The 16220-nt window shown below is 42.4% G+C and overlaps 1 protein-coding gene across 3 annotated transcripts in view; it reads left to right on the top strand.

Annotated features, from left to right (window-relative positions):
* The window catches only part of EMID1 (EMI domain containing 1), a 137203-nt gene that overhangs the window by 94613 nt on the left and 26370 nt on the right, over window positions 1-16220 (top strand). For all 3 annotated transcript variants that reach the window (XM_075830024.1, XM_075830033.1, XM_075830043.1), the window contains exons 11-13: window positions 3196-3249; window positions 3331-3375; window positions 12042-12086. In XM_075830024.1, the coding sequence (XP_075686139.1) occupies window positions 3196-3249; window positions 3331-3375; window positions 12042-12086 (144 nt within the window). The remainder of the gene's footprint in view (window positions 1-3195; window positions 3250-3330; window positions 3376-12041; window positions 12087-16220) is intronic.

Raw genomic sequence — 16220 nt, 5'->3', positions numbered from 1 at the left:
CCTGGAGTCGGGTGTTGCCTGAGTTTCATAATTACGTGCTGTTAGACAGGGCACCAGACGTACTGGTACTGCACATCGGGGGTAATGATTTAGGCTTGCGCCCATTTTTGGAACTGTTGCGGGATGTCAAGTATGACCTGCTTTGCTTGTGGTCATTACATCCCATCTGGTGACTGTTTGGTCGGAGATGGTCCCGAGGAAGTGTTGGCGTATAGCTCGCTCCATAAAAAGGGTCAATAGGGCTATATCTGGCTTTGTGGCACGCAACAACGGTGTTGCTGTTCGACATTGGGACTTGGGGTCTGGGACGGGAAACTTTTGGAGAGAGTATGGAGTGCACCTGAACGATGTGGGAATAGATATGTGGAGTCTGGCTTTAATGGATGGAATTGAACGAGCGGTGAGTGTGTGGGGGAGCTCACAGGCTTGAGGCGGTCAAGGCCTATTTCGCTATGGCGGGGGGAGTCCTTGAAGTAGGTCGTAAAAAGTGGGGGGGGAATGCCTCACGGGATGCACCCCCCAATTAGTTGGAAGACGGCTTCTTAGGGTGTTACCCCTTTTGAAGGCTTGGATATATATTGTGGAGGTCATCTGCAAAAGGTAATCCGTGCCCCCTAGCCGGGTTACGGCTGGGGGTAAGGTATTGGTGGGCAGATGACCAGTAAATAAAACATCGGTGGCTTCAAGGACTTGCCCCTGTCATTCTGTTTGTTAAATGTTAATGTTATGACCCTGGTAGGGTCGCGGTTTGTTATTTATATGAAGAATTCCTTTGTGGGAATTTAAGGTTATTTTAATTTGCCATTAATAAATTCTTAGTATTACAAATAATAAACGGCTGCTGTGATCATTAAAGTCCAACTCTGTTTTGCTGTCTGCTTTACTAAAAGGTAGGCTGCATATAAGGGTATATGACTCAACTTATTTGAGTCATGAGTGTCTAAACATTCTATTTATTAGTGTTTCATCTGTGGCTAGCTTAAAGAGGCTCTGTCACCAGATTTTGCAACCCCTATCTGCTATTGCAGCAGATAGGCGCTGCAATGTAGATTACAGTAACGTTTTTATTTTTAAAAAACGAGCATTTTTGGCCAAGTTATGACCATTTTCGTATTTATGCAAATGAGGCTTGCAAAAGTACAACTGGGCGTGTTGAAAAGTAAAAGTACAACTGGGCGTGTATTATGTGCGTACATCGGGGGCGTGTTTACTACTTTTACTAGCTGGGCGTTCTGATGAGAAGTATCATCCACTTCTCTTCAGAACGCCCAGCTTCTGGCAGTGCAGATCTGTGACGTCACTCACAGGTCCTGCATCGTGTCGGCACCAGAGGCTACAGTTGATTCTGCAGCAGCATCAGCATTTGCAGGTAAGTAGCTACATCGACTTACCTGCAAACGCCGATGCTGCTGCAGAATCATCTGTAGCCTCTGGTGCCGATGTGTCCTCGCTCGTCTGACACGATGCAGGACCTGTGAGTGATACACAGCGTGATCTCTGGAGAACACGGCTGTGTCTGCACTGCCAGAAGCTGGGACGTTGTGAAGAGAAGTGGATGATACTTCTATACACAACGCCCAGCTAGTAAAAGTAGTAAACACGCCCCGATGTACGCACATAATACACGCCCAGTTGTACTTTTACTTTTCAACACGCCCAGTTGTACTTTTGCAAGCCTCATTTGCATAAATACGAAAATGGTCATAACTTGGCCAAAAATGCTCGTTTTTTAAAAATAAAAACGTTACTGTAATCTACATTGCAGCGCCGATCTGCTGCAATAGCAGATAGGGGTTGCAAAATCTGGTGACAGAGCCTCTTTAAGGGTGAAATATAGCCAGAATTGAGAAGTTTGTGATTTCAGACCAAAAGGATTTTAAAAAATGTGCAATGGGGTAGTCCGCATTGCACAACCCTAACCAATGTAAAAGGTCCCCCGACAATGTGCTATTAGGTCAAACGAAAAGCTGCTGTCTAAAGCCTACAACACCTTCAACAGCCAATTGGCAATGCTGTCACAATTCTGTTACTAAAAAGCACATAGCCATTCATTTCAATGACCTTTTGTGCAGAATGTTGTGTCAGATTTCCAAGAACAGAAATGTGAAAAAGAGCAGTGCCAGGTGTTTTAGCTGTTAATAGAGCCCTTACCCGGGAAATAATAGGTGATCCGAGATTTCACCAGTGTGATTTTCCTAAATGTTTCTATGACATATCAGAAGAAAATTTTTTACTCAATTAATGGTGTCATGATGTGGATAGGATTCATAGGTAAAGATTAGGGTCAAGCAAATTGTGAAATTGTCAAGCATATTCTGTTAAAAAAAGAGCGCTTTACAGTAAATTTTTAACACAAACTGGACTACTAAAGCATGACATATTCCACATAAATGTACTGTATATGCAAAATGTATCAAGTATTTTATAGTTGTCTAAGGGATAACACTTTATAAATATTTCATATATACTTTTCTTTTCTTTTGGGTTGAGGGGTTCAAAACTTAAAGAGAAATCAGGATTTAAAGAGGCTCTGTCAACAGATTCTCAAATCCCTATCTCCTATTGCATGGGATCGGCGCTGCAATGTAGCTAACAGTACCGTTTTTTTTTTAAAACGTTCATTTTTGGCCAAGTTATGAGCTATTTTATATATATATGCAAATGAGCTTTGAAATGGACAACTGGGTGTGTTTTTTTTCGTATGTCCAACTGGGCGTGTATTGTGTTTTTAACTGGGCGTGTTTACTTGTTTTACTAACTGGGCGTTATGACTAGAAGTGTATGATGCTGACGAATCAGTGACCAGTCAGCATCATGCACTCCTCTCCATTCATTTACACAGCAGCATCACGTTCTTACTAGAACGATGTGCAGCTACATACACAAGTGTCCTGATAATGAATACACATGACCTCCAGCCTGGACGTCATGTGTATTCAGAATCCTGACACTTCTGAATCTTTTCTGTGAGATTTCCAGCAAGGGAAACAAAATCTCGTTTACCTCGTAATCTCGCGAGATTACGCGTGGCTGTTATCTACATTGCAGCGCCAATCACATGCGATAGGGATTTGAGAATCTGGTGACAGAGCCTCTTTAAAGGAATCTTGGCATTGATAGGAAGAAGTAAATGATTTGTGATAAAAATACACAACCAGTGGCTCATAATTTTATATTTTTTGTGTAACTATGCAGGGGTTCCCTGGCCCACCCGGTAGAGATGGTGTACAAGGAGAGAAAGGAGACAGCGTGAGTAGGGGAGAAAAATATCACACTGCATCATTTCATTATAGTAATGACTATAACTTACAGATCTGTCTTGAAATGTAGGGTGCATTTGGCCTGCCGGGAGAATCTGGATCAAAAGGGGAATTGGTAAGTATTTTCAGCCATCATTTCCATTTTTACTTATCCATGTCTTTTACCTCCTAAGGGTATGTTCACACGCTGAGCCAAAAACGTCTGAAAATACGGAGCTGTTTTCAAGGGAAAACAGCACCTGATTTTCAGACGTTTTTTGAGCAACTCACGTTTTCGCGCCGTTTTTTCGGCCGTTTTTGGAGCTGTTTTCAATAGAGTCTATGAGAAAATGGCTCCAAAAACGTTCCAAGAAGTGTCCTGCACTTCTTTTGACGAGGCTGTAATTTTACGAGTCGTCTTTTGACAGCTGTCAAACGACGACGTGTAAATTACAGGTCGTCGGCACAGTACGTCGGCAAACCCATTCAAATGAATGGGCAGATGTTTGCCGACGTATTGGAGCCGTATTTTCAGGCGAAATTCGAGGCATAATACGCCTCGTTTACGCCTGAAAATAGGTCGTGTGAACCCAGCCTAACAGTTTATCCCGAGCTGTGCTCAGGCTGCAGAAAAAGTAACTTACAGTCTAGCCCGAGCACAGCTCGGGTGGTGTAACTGCAGAAGAGCTTCTACTCTGAAGGTTAGAGATACGATTTTAGTCTTGTTTTAAAGACAAAAATCTTCTAGCCCTAGCTGTAGCAGGTTGAAGTTGGAGTTGCATATACAGTACTGTGCAAAAGTTTTAGGCAGTTGTCACGCACAAATACACGGTAAAACAGTGAGGTCCCTGTTCTTCCCAAACCTCTGACCCTACCTACTTGTACGACCCGACCTAAACGACGGTGCACAACTGTGCGGTGTTCCCTATACTAGTACAAGTGAAACTGACAAACGGATAAGACAAAGACAGTACGAAATAACAAAGGGTCACCTGGGAAGTACATGGAGGGAGAGGCAGGGCAATAGCACCATGGACAAGATCGGGCGCAAAAGGCTGAGACAGGCAGGCAGGGTCAACCCGGGAGAGTGCAGAAAAACAAAAAGTCAGAAGGCAATGAAAAGTCAGGAGTCCAGCCAGGGTCAGGGGTCACAAAGGAATCAAGATGCAAGTCGCTAAGGGGAGTCTGAAACAAGGGAAAGCACCAGGCAAGGTAACTCTAATTACAGGCAAAGGCCTACTACCCCAGGCTGCACTAAATAAGGAGAGGGCGGGAGCTCAAGAACATCAGCCAGGCTTTGATTGGCCTGACGCTCCTGAGCTCCTTTTGGCTGCAGACTGCCTCACTCTGCCAGGACGGGCGACGCCCGAGCAAGTGACTCTCGACGTCCTGGAGACCGAGGGAGCCGCAGGAAGGGAGCACGTGACAGCAGTTGTGGAAAAATTCTGCAAAGTAAAATTTCTTTAAAATTTTAGTGGGGTTATTAGTTTTTTTTATTAATTAACAAAATGCAAAGTGAATGAACAGAAGAGAAATCTAAATCAAGTCAATATTTAGTGTGACCACTCTTTGCCTTCAAAACAGCTTCAATTCTAGGTACACTTGCACACACTTTTTGAAGGAACTTGGCAGGAAGGTTGTTCCAAACCACAGATCTTCTGTGGATGTAGGCTTCCTCAAATCCTCCTGTCTCTTCTAATCCCAGGCAGACTTGATGATGTTGAGGTCAGGCCTCTGTGGGGGCCATATCATCACTTCCAGGGCTCCTTTTTCTTCTTTGAACTGAAGATAGTTCTTAATGATATTGGCTGTATGTTTGGGTTCGTTGTCCTGGCGCAGAATGAATTTGGAGCTAATCAAATGTTTCCTTGATGGTATTACATGATGGATAAATATCTGCCTGTATTTCTCAGCATTTAGGACACCATTAATCCTGACCAAATCCCCAACTCCATTTGCTGTAATGCAGCTAAAAACTTGCAAGGAGCCTCCATCATGCTTCACTGTTGCCTGCAGACACTCATTATTGTACTGCTCCCCAGCCCTTCAGCGAACATACTGCCTTCTGTTACAGCCAAATATTTCAAATTTTGACTCATTGGTCCAAAGCACCTGCTACCATTTTTCTGCACCCCAGTTCCTATGTTTTCATGCACAGTTGAGTCATTTGGCCTTGTTTCCACTTCAAAGGTATGACTTTGACGTGGAAAGCCACTACTGGCCAAAATTCTCTGAACAGTAGATTGGTGTACCTGGGTCCCACTGATTTCTGCCAGTTTGGAGCTGATGGCACTGCTGGACATTTTTCCGATTTCGAAGGGAAGTAAGAATGATGTGTCTTTGATCTGTTGCACTAAGTTTACTTGGCCGACAATTGCATCTACGGTCCTCAACATTGCCCGTTTCTTTGTGCTTCTTTAAAAGAGCTTGAACAGCACATCTTGAAACCCCAGTCTGCTTTGAAATCTTTGCCTGTGAGCAGTGGCGGATTAAGTAAACCATGGGCCCTGGGCTGTTCCACAAGCTTGGGCCCCCTTCTCCACCACCGCCCTGCCACGCCGTGTCTATATTAAACACCACCTTTCTGTGCAAGCATTGACAAATGAGTGCTACGATTCTCCTTGTCAAAGGGCTGTGTCCCTACATGCTGACAGTCTCCAACCATCGCTGACAGTATCACACTGTGTAGGGACATATCCTTCTGACAAGGGGAATGGTAACACGCATTTGTCTATTAGTCCTGGGCACACAAAGACTTTATGTGGAATACAAGGATTTCCGATAACAGACATGTCAGGAGAGGTGACAGATCTATAAATGAAATGACTCACAGGTGATGTCTTCACTGATGGGTCGTTCTCTTTTCTTCTCCATCTGACACAGACCGTTATGGAGACTTCTCCTGATGACTGCAGGGTTTCCTGATGAGAAATCTTTTCCCCTTGATTCCGTAGCCATTTTCAGCGTCTATAGCAACATAAAAATTCAGAAATAAACACCATAAATTGTCTTATACCCCAGACCCCTAAGCAAATTAAGACCCAGGCCCATACATTAACTCAAACCAATAAATTCAGTCCCCAAGGGGTAACTAAACTTTTAAAAAATATTTGGCGTGTCATAGTGAGAGTGATATGTCAGAAGTTTTGATCGATGGGGGTCCCAGCATTGAGACCACCACTGATCACTAAAACAAAAGCAGCAGGAGTGCTCGGGTGAGCGCTGTTCCACTTAATTTCTGATTGTCTTTCCTCTGCGCGGTGTACGATCAGAAACAAAGTGGCTCCTCACTCACCTGATCGCTTCTGTCACTTTGTTTCAGCGATTGGTGGGGTCTCAGTGCCCGGACCCCCACCGATTAGAACATTTGACATGTCACTATGACATGTAATTTTTAAAAAAAAGTTTAGTTAGTTACACTTTATGCAGTCAGACACCCCTCCCCAGTGCATCTGACTGACTGCTGAGTGCCCTATAGGAAGGTCTAAGCGTCTGACACTTAGGGCGGATTTACACGAGTGTGTGCGTATTGCGCACGCAAAAAATGCGGCGTTTTGCGCGCGCAAAAGGCACTTAACAGCTCCGTGTGTCATCACCATATGATGCACGGCTGCGTGCCTTTCGCGCAGCCGCCATCATTATGACACTATGTTTGTAGCACGTGGTGCTTTTCTGTTTGCAATCATAGTTTGCCTGTTGCGCAAATCACGCACGTCCCACGGAGGTGCCTCCGTGTGGCATGCATGATTTTCACGCACGCATTGACTTCAATGGGTGCGTGATGCGCGAAAAACGCAGAAATATAGGACATGTCGCAAGTTTTACGCAGAGGACACACGCTGCGCAAAAATTAATGACAGTCTGCACTGCCCCATAGACTAGCATAGGTCCGTACGACACGCGTGAAAAGCACGCGCGTTGCACAGACCTTTTACACGTTCGTGTAAATCCGCCCTTATGGCTCTAGGGAGGAGAGAGTTATTCCCCTATAGAACCCTCAACAGTCAATCAAACGCTCTGACCCCCCCCCTGCAGTATAATAACTACTGAGGGCTCTATAGGGGAGATTATACTGCAGGGGGGGTTCTGAGCATCTGACTTACTGCAGAGGGCTCTATGGGTGGGAAATTATTTTGCACACAAAAAATGTGAAATTAAACACCCTATATACAATTCACATTAACACCACAGACTATATATTCAAACCACACACACACTACACGCACACACTATATAGACTTACATTATAGACACTATAAACACTGTACACACTATATAGACTATATACACAGCACACACTAAATAGACTTACATTATGACACACACACACACACACACTTACCACAGCCTCTTCCTCTGCGGTGCTTGTCTCTGGCAGCCTTCAGGACCTTAATCATGTGACTGTGACGTCACCACAGGTCCTTCACTTTCTGGTTGCAGTTTTGCCGTTATCAGGCAGCTGCTGGAGGTTTAGACAGGAGGGAGAGTGTACAGCAGCACAGAGGAGCAGACTGTCAGGGAGACTCCAGCACCTGCCCATCACAATCTCTGACAGTCTGCTCTCTACAGCTGATGTGCTGTGCCCCTGTTCCCTGGCCGCAATTGACTCCCCCTGCACATCCCCCCCTCCTCCTCTTCATCCGCACGTGGGACCGATGACCGCTAGAATGCAGCCGGCAGCAGCCCTGGATATTTTTTTTAACTTGTGTGCGGTTTGGGTGGTTATGGGCCCCCGTGCAGCCTTGGGCCCCAGGCGGCCGCCCGAACCGCCCATATGAGGATCCGCCACTGCCTGTGAGAGACATTGCTGAAGCAGTATAACTACCATGTGACTTGTTGCTGTGCTCAGTCTTGCCATGGTGGACCTGTGTCTTCCACAACCTCAACTTTGTAGCAGAGCTTGACTGTTCCTCATCCAGTTTTAAGCCTCATACACAGCTGTTTCTGTTACAGTTAATAACGGTGTTTAAACCTACATATGAAAATGATGATCATTATCACCTGTTTGGTATAATTAGTTAATCATACGCCTGACTATAATCCTACAAAAACCATGACTTGTGCAAGTGTACCTAGAAGAATTTATGCTGTTTTGAAGACAAAGGGTAGTCACACCAAATATTGATTTGATTTAGATTTCTGTTCTGTTTATTCACTTTGGATTTTGTTAATTGATTAAAAAAAATTATTAAAACCTCTATTTTTGAAAGCATTCTGAATTTGCAGCATTTTTCCAACGGTATCTTACTTGCATCTCTCACTACAGCCTGTGTGGAGGAGAGGAGGGGCAGAGGGTGATGTGCTGACAGCATGCAGGGAGGGGAGGATGATCTGTTATGCTTCTCCTATCCCTGCATGGCTTCAGATGACCGGGGGGGGGGGGGGTAACATGGACTTTTGTTCATGATATCACCCCCTCCTTATTAATCGGGGATAACACATGCTTTCTTATTGTTACACATAGGAGTAATTTTTTTTTTACTCCACGAGATAGCCGTTTATAACCCCTCAGATGCCGCATTCAGTGCTGATTGGCTTCACTGGAGTGATTTTACAGAAATAAATTTAAAAAAACTTTTTTTTCTCTTACACAATGTTTTTTTTATTGAAAAAAGAATTTAAAAAAAATACACATAATTGGTAGTACTGCATTCATAACAACCTGTGCTTTAAAATTAATGTTATTTATCGTGCATGGTAAAAGACAAAGAAAAACTAAAAAACAATGCCAGAACAGCTATTGTCTGTTCATCTCGCCTCCCAAAAACAAGAATAAAATGTCTTCATAAATGGTACCAATGAAAAGTTGTCCTGCAAAAAACAAGCCCTTAAACAGCAAATAGAAATGCTATGGGTATTGGAATGCGAAAACACAAAAAAATCATCTTGTATGAAGCCTGTTTTTGTTGTGCAAAAGTAGTAAAACAGAACAAAAACTCAAATTTGGTGTAGTTATAATCGTAACGACTGGTAGACTAAAGTTAACATATTATTTATACTGCATGGTAAAAGCCTTATAAATACATCCAAAAATTACAAAACGTCATTTTTTTTTCATTTCCCCCAATAAAAGTTCTTCAATACATGTACCCCAAAAATAGTTACAATAAAACCTACAACTTGTCTCCCAAAATACCAGTCTCATACACCTAGATTGAAAAAATAAATAATTACAAAGTTATGACCAGTGGAGCACAGAGGGGATTTTTTTTTTTACTAAAATTAGTTACATCACTAAGGGACTTAACCCCTTAACGACCGCCGTATAGTGTTTTTACGTCGGCCATTCAGGGTAGTTCTACTGAAGTGCCGCCTTTACACGTCGGCACTTCAGAAGAGTTTTTCCCGCATCGGGCGGTGCGCTCCTGTAGCCCGGGTTGTTGCTAACAGCCTCGGGCTTCAGGGCATCGATCGGAGACCACTAGCAGTGGTCTCCAATCATATTTATCCCATCAGATGTGGTGCTCAATAGCGACCGCAGCATCTGAGTGGTTTTAGAGAGAAGGGGCTCTCTCTCACCCCACTGGCATCCCGAGATGGAATCGCAGGGTGTCAATGGTTTCTATGGCAGCTGGGGGCCTAACAAAGGCCCCCAGGTCTGCCTCTAGGGATTGTATGTTAGGCCACGTCAGAAGCATGGCCTAACAGATGCCTGTCAGCTTTAGGGCTTATTCAGCTTATTCGTGTGAATCCAGCCTTACACTGACAGGCAATAATACACTGCAATACAGAAGTATTGCAGTGTATTATAAAAGCGATCAAAAGATCACATAGTGAAGTCCCCTAGTGGGACTAAATAAAAGTTAAAAATGTATAATAAATTTTACAATAAATAAAAGTCCCAAGAAAAATAAAATTCAATACACACTTTTTCCCCTTACAAAATACTTTATTATGGAAAACAGTTAAAAGTTCCACATATTTGGTATCACCGCATCCGTAACGACCCCAAATATAAAACAATTACATTATTTAACCCGCACGGTGAATGCTATAAAAAATAAAACAAAAAACAATGCCAGAATTGCTATTTTCTGTTCATCCTGCCTTCAAAATTTTTTTATAAAAAGTGATCAAAAAGTCGCACGTACTCCAAAATGCTACCAATAAAAACTACAAGTCATCATACAGCTGCATCGGCGGAAAAATAAAAAAGTTATGGCTCTTAACAGTTAGCGACACAAAAACCAAAATTTTGAAAAAAAATAGTTTTTACTGTGTAAAAGTAGTAAAACATAAAAACTCTATATAAATATGGTATTGCCGCAATTGTAACGACCCGCTGAATAAAGTTATTATGTTATTTATACCACATGGCGTAAATTTAAAACGCAAAAAAGTTATGTACAACGCTAGGAGTCCCTGCCTCTCCGTGGAACTACTGTCCCGTACTGAAAACATGTTTTCAGTACGGGACAGTTGTCCCGCAGCGGGGCAGTGACACCTAGCGTCATACATAACTATGATGCTAGGAGCCCGGCTCCCTGCTTTGTGTTCATGTGCATGCTCATGTGAATCCAGCCTTACAGTCGGAGTGATGTTTTGCTTTTTTATAAGGAGCTCCAAATCCCCTGTTTTTCTTGACAGTCTCAGATCCTGTTCACACAGCGTTTTTAACGCGGCTTTTAATGTGGAAACCGCATCAGAATCACTGCACAAAAATGTTCCAAATTGCCCTCCATTGATTTTAACGGGAGGTAGAGGCATTGTTTTCTAGAGCGTTATGCCCTATTTTGGAGCGGTTTAATAGGAGGATGGAATAAAACTGCGCTGTTTGTCGATAGCAATTTTTGGCGTGGTTTTTGCATTTGCTAAATTACAAAAACACCTAAACAAAAAAAACGCGTCAAAAAAAGGTCTAAAAAAAAAAAAAAGTGTGAAAAAAAAGAGTTGCATTTCAAAATGTGCCTCAAAAATTCGAGGGGAATTTTAAGGCAGATTTTTTCTGCTTGGCAAAAAACGACGTATGCACATACCCTTAGGCCGGGTTCCCATGGGTCAGATACGCTGCTTAAAATCTGCCCAGTGTATCGAACCTGCAACCCGCAGTACATTCCGACTGAAAAGCTGCACCACATTGTCGGACTAATTTTCCGCTGTGGAAAACAGAGGCAAAAAACGCTCATACTTACCTAGGCAGTTGTTATGGCGACGCGTCCCTCTTGTGCAGTCCGGTCCGGCCTCCCTGCATGATGTTGCAGCCTGTGATTCGCTGCAGCAGTCACATGGGATGCAACGTCATCCCAATAGGCCGGATTGGACGAAGAAACACAGACTTCTGGGTAAGTATGTTTTTTGTTTTTTTTTCCATAGTTGCGATTTTTGCGGAGTAATCATTGCAAATACGCCGCAAGAGTCGCAACACTTGGCTTTCTGTTGCGGGATTTGCATAATAAATTGACATGCTGCGGATTTAAATTCCGTACCGCAGGTCAATTTATTAACGTTTATGCTGGGGGGTTTTTCCGCACGTGGGCATGAGATTTTCTAAATCTCATCCGCTCTGCTGCTACTGTAAATGCTGAGGAATTTCCGCACAGAATTCCATTGCGGAAATTCCGCAGCGTTTACGCTACGTGGGAACCCGGCCCGAGAGTTAAATGATAAAATTTGTCTGACTATAGCCATCACTAGGGGGAGCTTAGGTGCTTATAGCAGACACATTTATTGTTGAACTCAATGGGAGCTGTATAAATCCATCTTCAGTAGTGGTATCATGGTTCTCTAACATTCTGTCTGTTGATCCTCATCTTCCTCTATCATAACTATGTTTGCGTTTTTTTACTTTCTATATATTCACAGGGCCCTCCTGGGCAGAAAGGTGAACCTGGGGAGAAAGGGGAGCCGGTAAGAATCTCAGTATACCAATGTCTCTTTCAAACCTGCTCCATTTTCATGCCACCTAACCACCATTGGAGAACCCGGACATATGCTGTACAGAGAATTTCAGTAGTTCATATCCTAGCATTTCAAAACCAAGAATTAGATAGAATAGAAGTCTAATAAATTGGAGATCCGCTTTGTTATGCAGAATACTTAACTGGCTAAGAAAAAAAATGACATATTCACAGTATATCCATAACCCTCCCTGCAGCAGAATGGAGTAGGCAGGCACATACATGTATTGTAAATGATGCCAAAAGAGTGCCAGCTCATTCCAATGACTGGATTCTACCAGTAACAGGTGCCAACAATCTCTACAGTAAAGGCTTTGAACTTAGAGGACGTAGTACTGAACTTAAGGTCATTGTGTCACCGATGGCATCATTACCAGTCAATAAGATTATTGAAAAATGAGACGGACAGGGCTGAATTCAGAACTGTAGAGAATAACTCCACATTTGACATTTAACGCTTCATAGTTTTAGTAAGTATAAAATGTTGAGTTGCAAATCCTTTGCTTTATTTTTTACTAATCTTGAGTTACTTAATGTTTTCTTCTCTGTGTACATCTAAAGATTATAGGAGTTCTAAACTAATTTTAACTAATACAAGAACATAAACTGCCCAGACTTTATAATAAAACCTCTGTGAGCAGATCTGTAAGACAGTTAATGGGATGTAGCAGTGATTATGGACCTAGAAATAAAAGTGAATAGTTAAACCCACGGGAGCAGCTATAGTGAGTGTAGAGGTAGCAGCCGCATCCAGGATCTGGCACATGAGGGGGTCCAAAGGTCTCGCTGCCACATAAATGGCATATGGTAGGGGGGAGCTGTTATAGATTTTGCACTGGGGCCCAGGGGCTTCAAGTTACACCCCTGGTACTGACCTTTTGGTTACTGTAGTGCTAAGAGATAGAGAAGGCATAGTGTAAATCTTGCCAAGCCAGTTTTGCCTTTTTCCCCCCTTAGTTTAGTGACAATTCTGCCTTAAATATCTTATGCCTTGCTCTGACGTTCTAGATTTGTTGTGGATTTTCAGTGCAACTTTAAGTTTATTATAAGTTGCTTTAAAGGGGTTGTCCAGTCCCAAAAAATTGATGGCCTATCCTCAGGATAGGCCATCAATAGCTGATGGGTTGGGGTCCGACTTCCGGCACTCCCACCGATCAGCTGTTTTGAAGGGGCTGCAGCGTTCATATGAGTGATGCTTCCCCTTCTTTTCCTTTACTGCTCACACTGTGAATCACTGACACGCTTGTAGCGGTGGTTCACAGTTTTACAGCCTTCTCCCATTCACGTCAATGGTAGGAGGTTGTAATACTCTGAAACGCCACTACAAGCGTGTCAGTGATTCACAGTGTGAGCAGTAAAGGAAATAGTGCCGCAGCCCATGAAAACAGCTGATCGGCGGGGGAGCCGGGAGTCAGACCCTGACCTATCAGATATTGATGGCCTATCCTGAGGCTAGGCCATCAATGTTTTGGGACTGGACAACCCCTTTTAAAGCATTATTTAGAAAAAAAAAACTGGAAAATCCTATATTCAGATTTGAAGAAACATTTACTTACTATTAGTTTAGAACCCCTTTAATTCATGTCTGCTGGTTTACGGTTATCAGAATGAGAGATCAGATTACAATGAAAGAGGTAAGCTGTTCAGTATATTTACAAGCTCAACCAGCAGAATTTTGAAAGCGTCTAAGGATGTGAATGAGATAATGACATGATGTAACTCAAACTAAAATCTCTATTTCTATAGATATAAACTATGTGAAATACTGTAAAAATTGGAAATATGCTTCAAGAAGGGAGATCCTACCAACCTGTTCTGTTCTTGGTCTTTGATCCATCACCTATTATTTAGAAAACAGGGTGTACATTTAGGAGCCTGCTTAGGAGGTGTACTCTTTTTCTTGCCTTTCTGTATTTCTTACGGCACATTCACACGTGGCGGAATTGCTGTTGAATTCAGCTGGGGACAGTCCGCAGTGGAATTCTGCAGCAGCCATTTTTTACATTTGTTTCTATACATTTTTAGAAAAAGTTAGTTCAGACGTTGCAGAAAATAACTGTGCGGAAATCAGGCTGCGGTGCAGAATATTCCCTCCGCAGCATGCTCATGACGTTGCGGAGAAGAAGCGGAATTTCACTGCGGATTTCAGCCTTTGCAATGCAAAAACTGAAATCTGTGGCAAGTCCACTGTGATATCTGCAACGTCTGAATTACCTGTCAAATGTGCAAATGTTGGTGCAGATTCGTTGCGTAATTGCCCCAAATCTGCACAAACATTTGCAGTGGAAAAATTTCCGCCAAGTCTGAACGTGGCCCTTATTCTCTTTTTCATTCCTTTCCAAATCCCTTCTATAAATCTGTTAAATGAACTGTATAAAGTATCTTTCCTTGTTAATATATACTAAAAACTAGGTACACAGTGACAGAAATAGGGGTGGTATTACCATAGTTCACTAGGAGACAAATAGTTATTTTATAACCAATAGAATCCAACAGGCCACATATTTCAGCCAGTCTGGCACAAAGGTTAGAACGCCAGGGTTTTACCAGGTTAATAAGTAATATTACAATTCTCATTTACAAATAAACACATACACATATACCCCGCTTATGTACCATGATGTTCAGCTTGATTGTGTATTGGGGTGATGGGTCCCTTGATAAAGACTGATACAGCTGTGGGGGTTTCCTTTGTCTTACCCACTCCCTTTACCCCACAGCCTGCTAGTTAACCCTTTATTTACTTGTAACCCTTTCCCTTCTGGAGACCTGCGTTTCTTTAAATATGAGTAAGTAGTTTCACCTTACCAATTACAAGCCCAGTTTATTGAGTTCTAGCATATACAAAAAATATCTTACTACGACAGTCGTTCCATAGTATTATAGAATATTTAAGCAGAACGGTGGCATAACATAGTAAAATAATTGTAAAAAAAAAAATATATATATATATATATATATATATATATTTTTTTTTTTTACATACGTTCATAAAAATGAACAATTTAGCTTAATACAGATGTAGTCGAATGAATTTGCAACTCCAGCAGTGAAGGCGTTAATGGCATAAGCATCAGATTAACACTTAGCGTGCATGTAATTTCATTAACATGGTAACTAATATGCTGCTTGCTAAAAACTACTAGTTATGTTTATTCTTTGCTTACATTAATTGTTATGCTACAATTCTGCAAATAAGTGAAATAAGACAGCACACAAAAGAAATTGTACTACAATAAAATTCAATGTATATCCAAATAAAATCAAGGGATAATAGCAAACCCAGCTAATTAAGAAATAAAAGCTTTGAAATACTAGCAGGAAGTTCCTTTGACGAATGCTTCCCAAGTGGCACTAAAATGAACTGAAAGCTCTTGTCTACCCAGTGCAGATTTGTTACAGATTTTTCATGTATTTTTTAAGCCAAAACCTGTAAAGGAACCTAAGGAGAAGAAATAAAGGAAGCCCTACAGGTCTGTTGTCCTGGATCAAATTTAGGTTTTGGCTTAAAAAATGCATGCAAAATCTGCAGAAAATCTGCACTGTATGAACAAGGCCAAGAAGTAATATGGCGGCATTCTAGGGTCCATATTTTGGCAGCAATACCTGAACCCCCATATGGTTCCATGGTGATCTAAGTTCGATTCAGTAGAACCATAGGGAGTTTTAATGTTGCGTCTATTAGGCTCTGTTCACATCTGCGTTGGGGTCCCGTTCTGACGTTCCATTGATTTCAATGGTGACAGAGCCGGTGCCCCTGGTTTCCGTTTGTCTCTTTTGTGCACCGGATCAGTCGTTTTGCAGGAAGCAATAGCATAGTCGACTACGCAATTGATTCCGGCAAAACAACGGGTCCGGTGCACAAGAGGCAAATGGAAACCAGGGGCACCGGCTCTGTCACCATTGAAATCAATGGTGATGGAGACGGAAACCTCTGGTTTCCGTCGTGTCAGTTTGTGTCTGCTCAGGGTCCCTTTCTGATGGAAACCTCTGACGGAACGTCAGAACGGGACCCCAATGCAGATGTGAACAGAGCCTTATAGACTCTAAAATGCTGCAGTATCACTCCCATGTTAAGCGAGCC

Source organism: Rhinoderma darwinii, chromosome 1 (assembly GCF_050947455.1).
Source record: "Rhinoderma darwinii isolate aRhiDar2 chromosome 1, aRhiDar2.hap1, whole genome shotgun sequence".
NCBI lineage: Eukaryota > Metazoa > Chordata > Amphibia > Anura > Rhinodermatidae > Rhinoderma > Rhinoderma darwinii.
The sequence above is the reverse complement of the archived record's forward strand: the minus strand, read 5'-3'. Positions and strand labels throughout refer to the sequence as shown.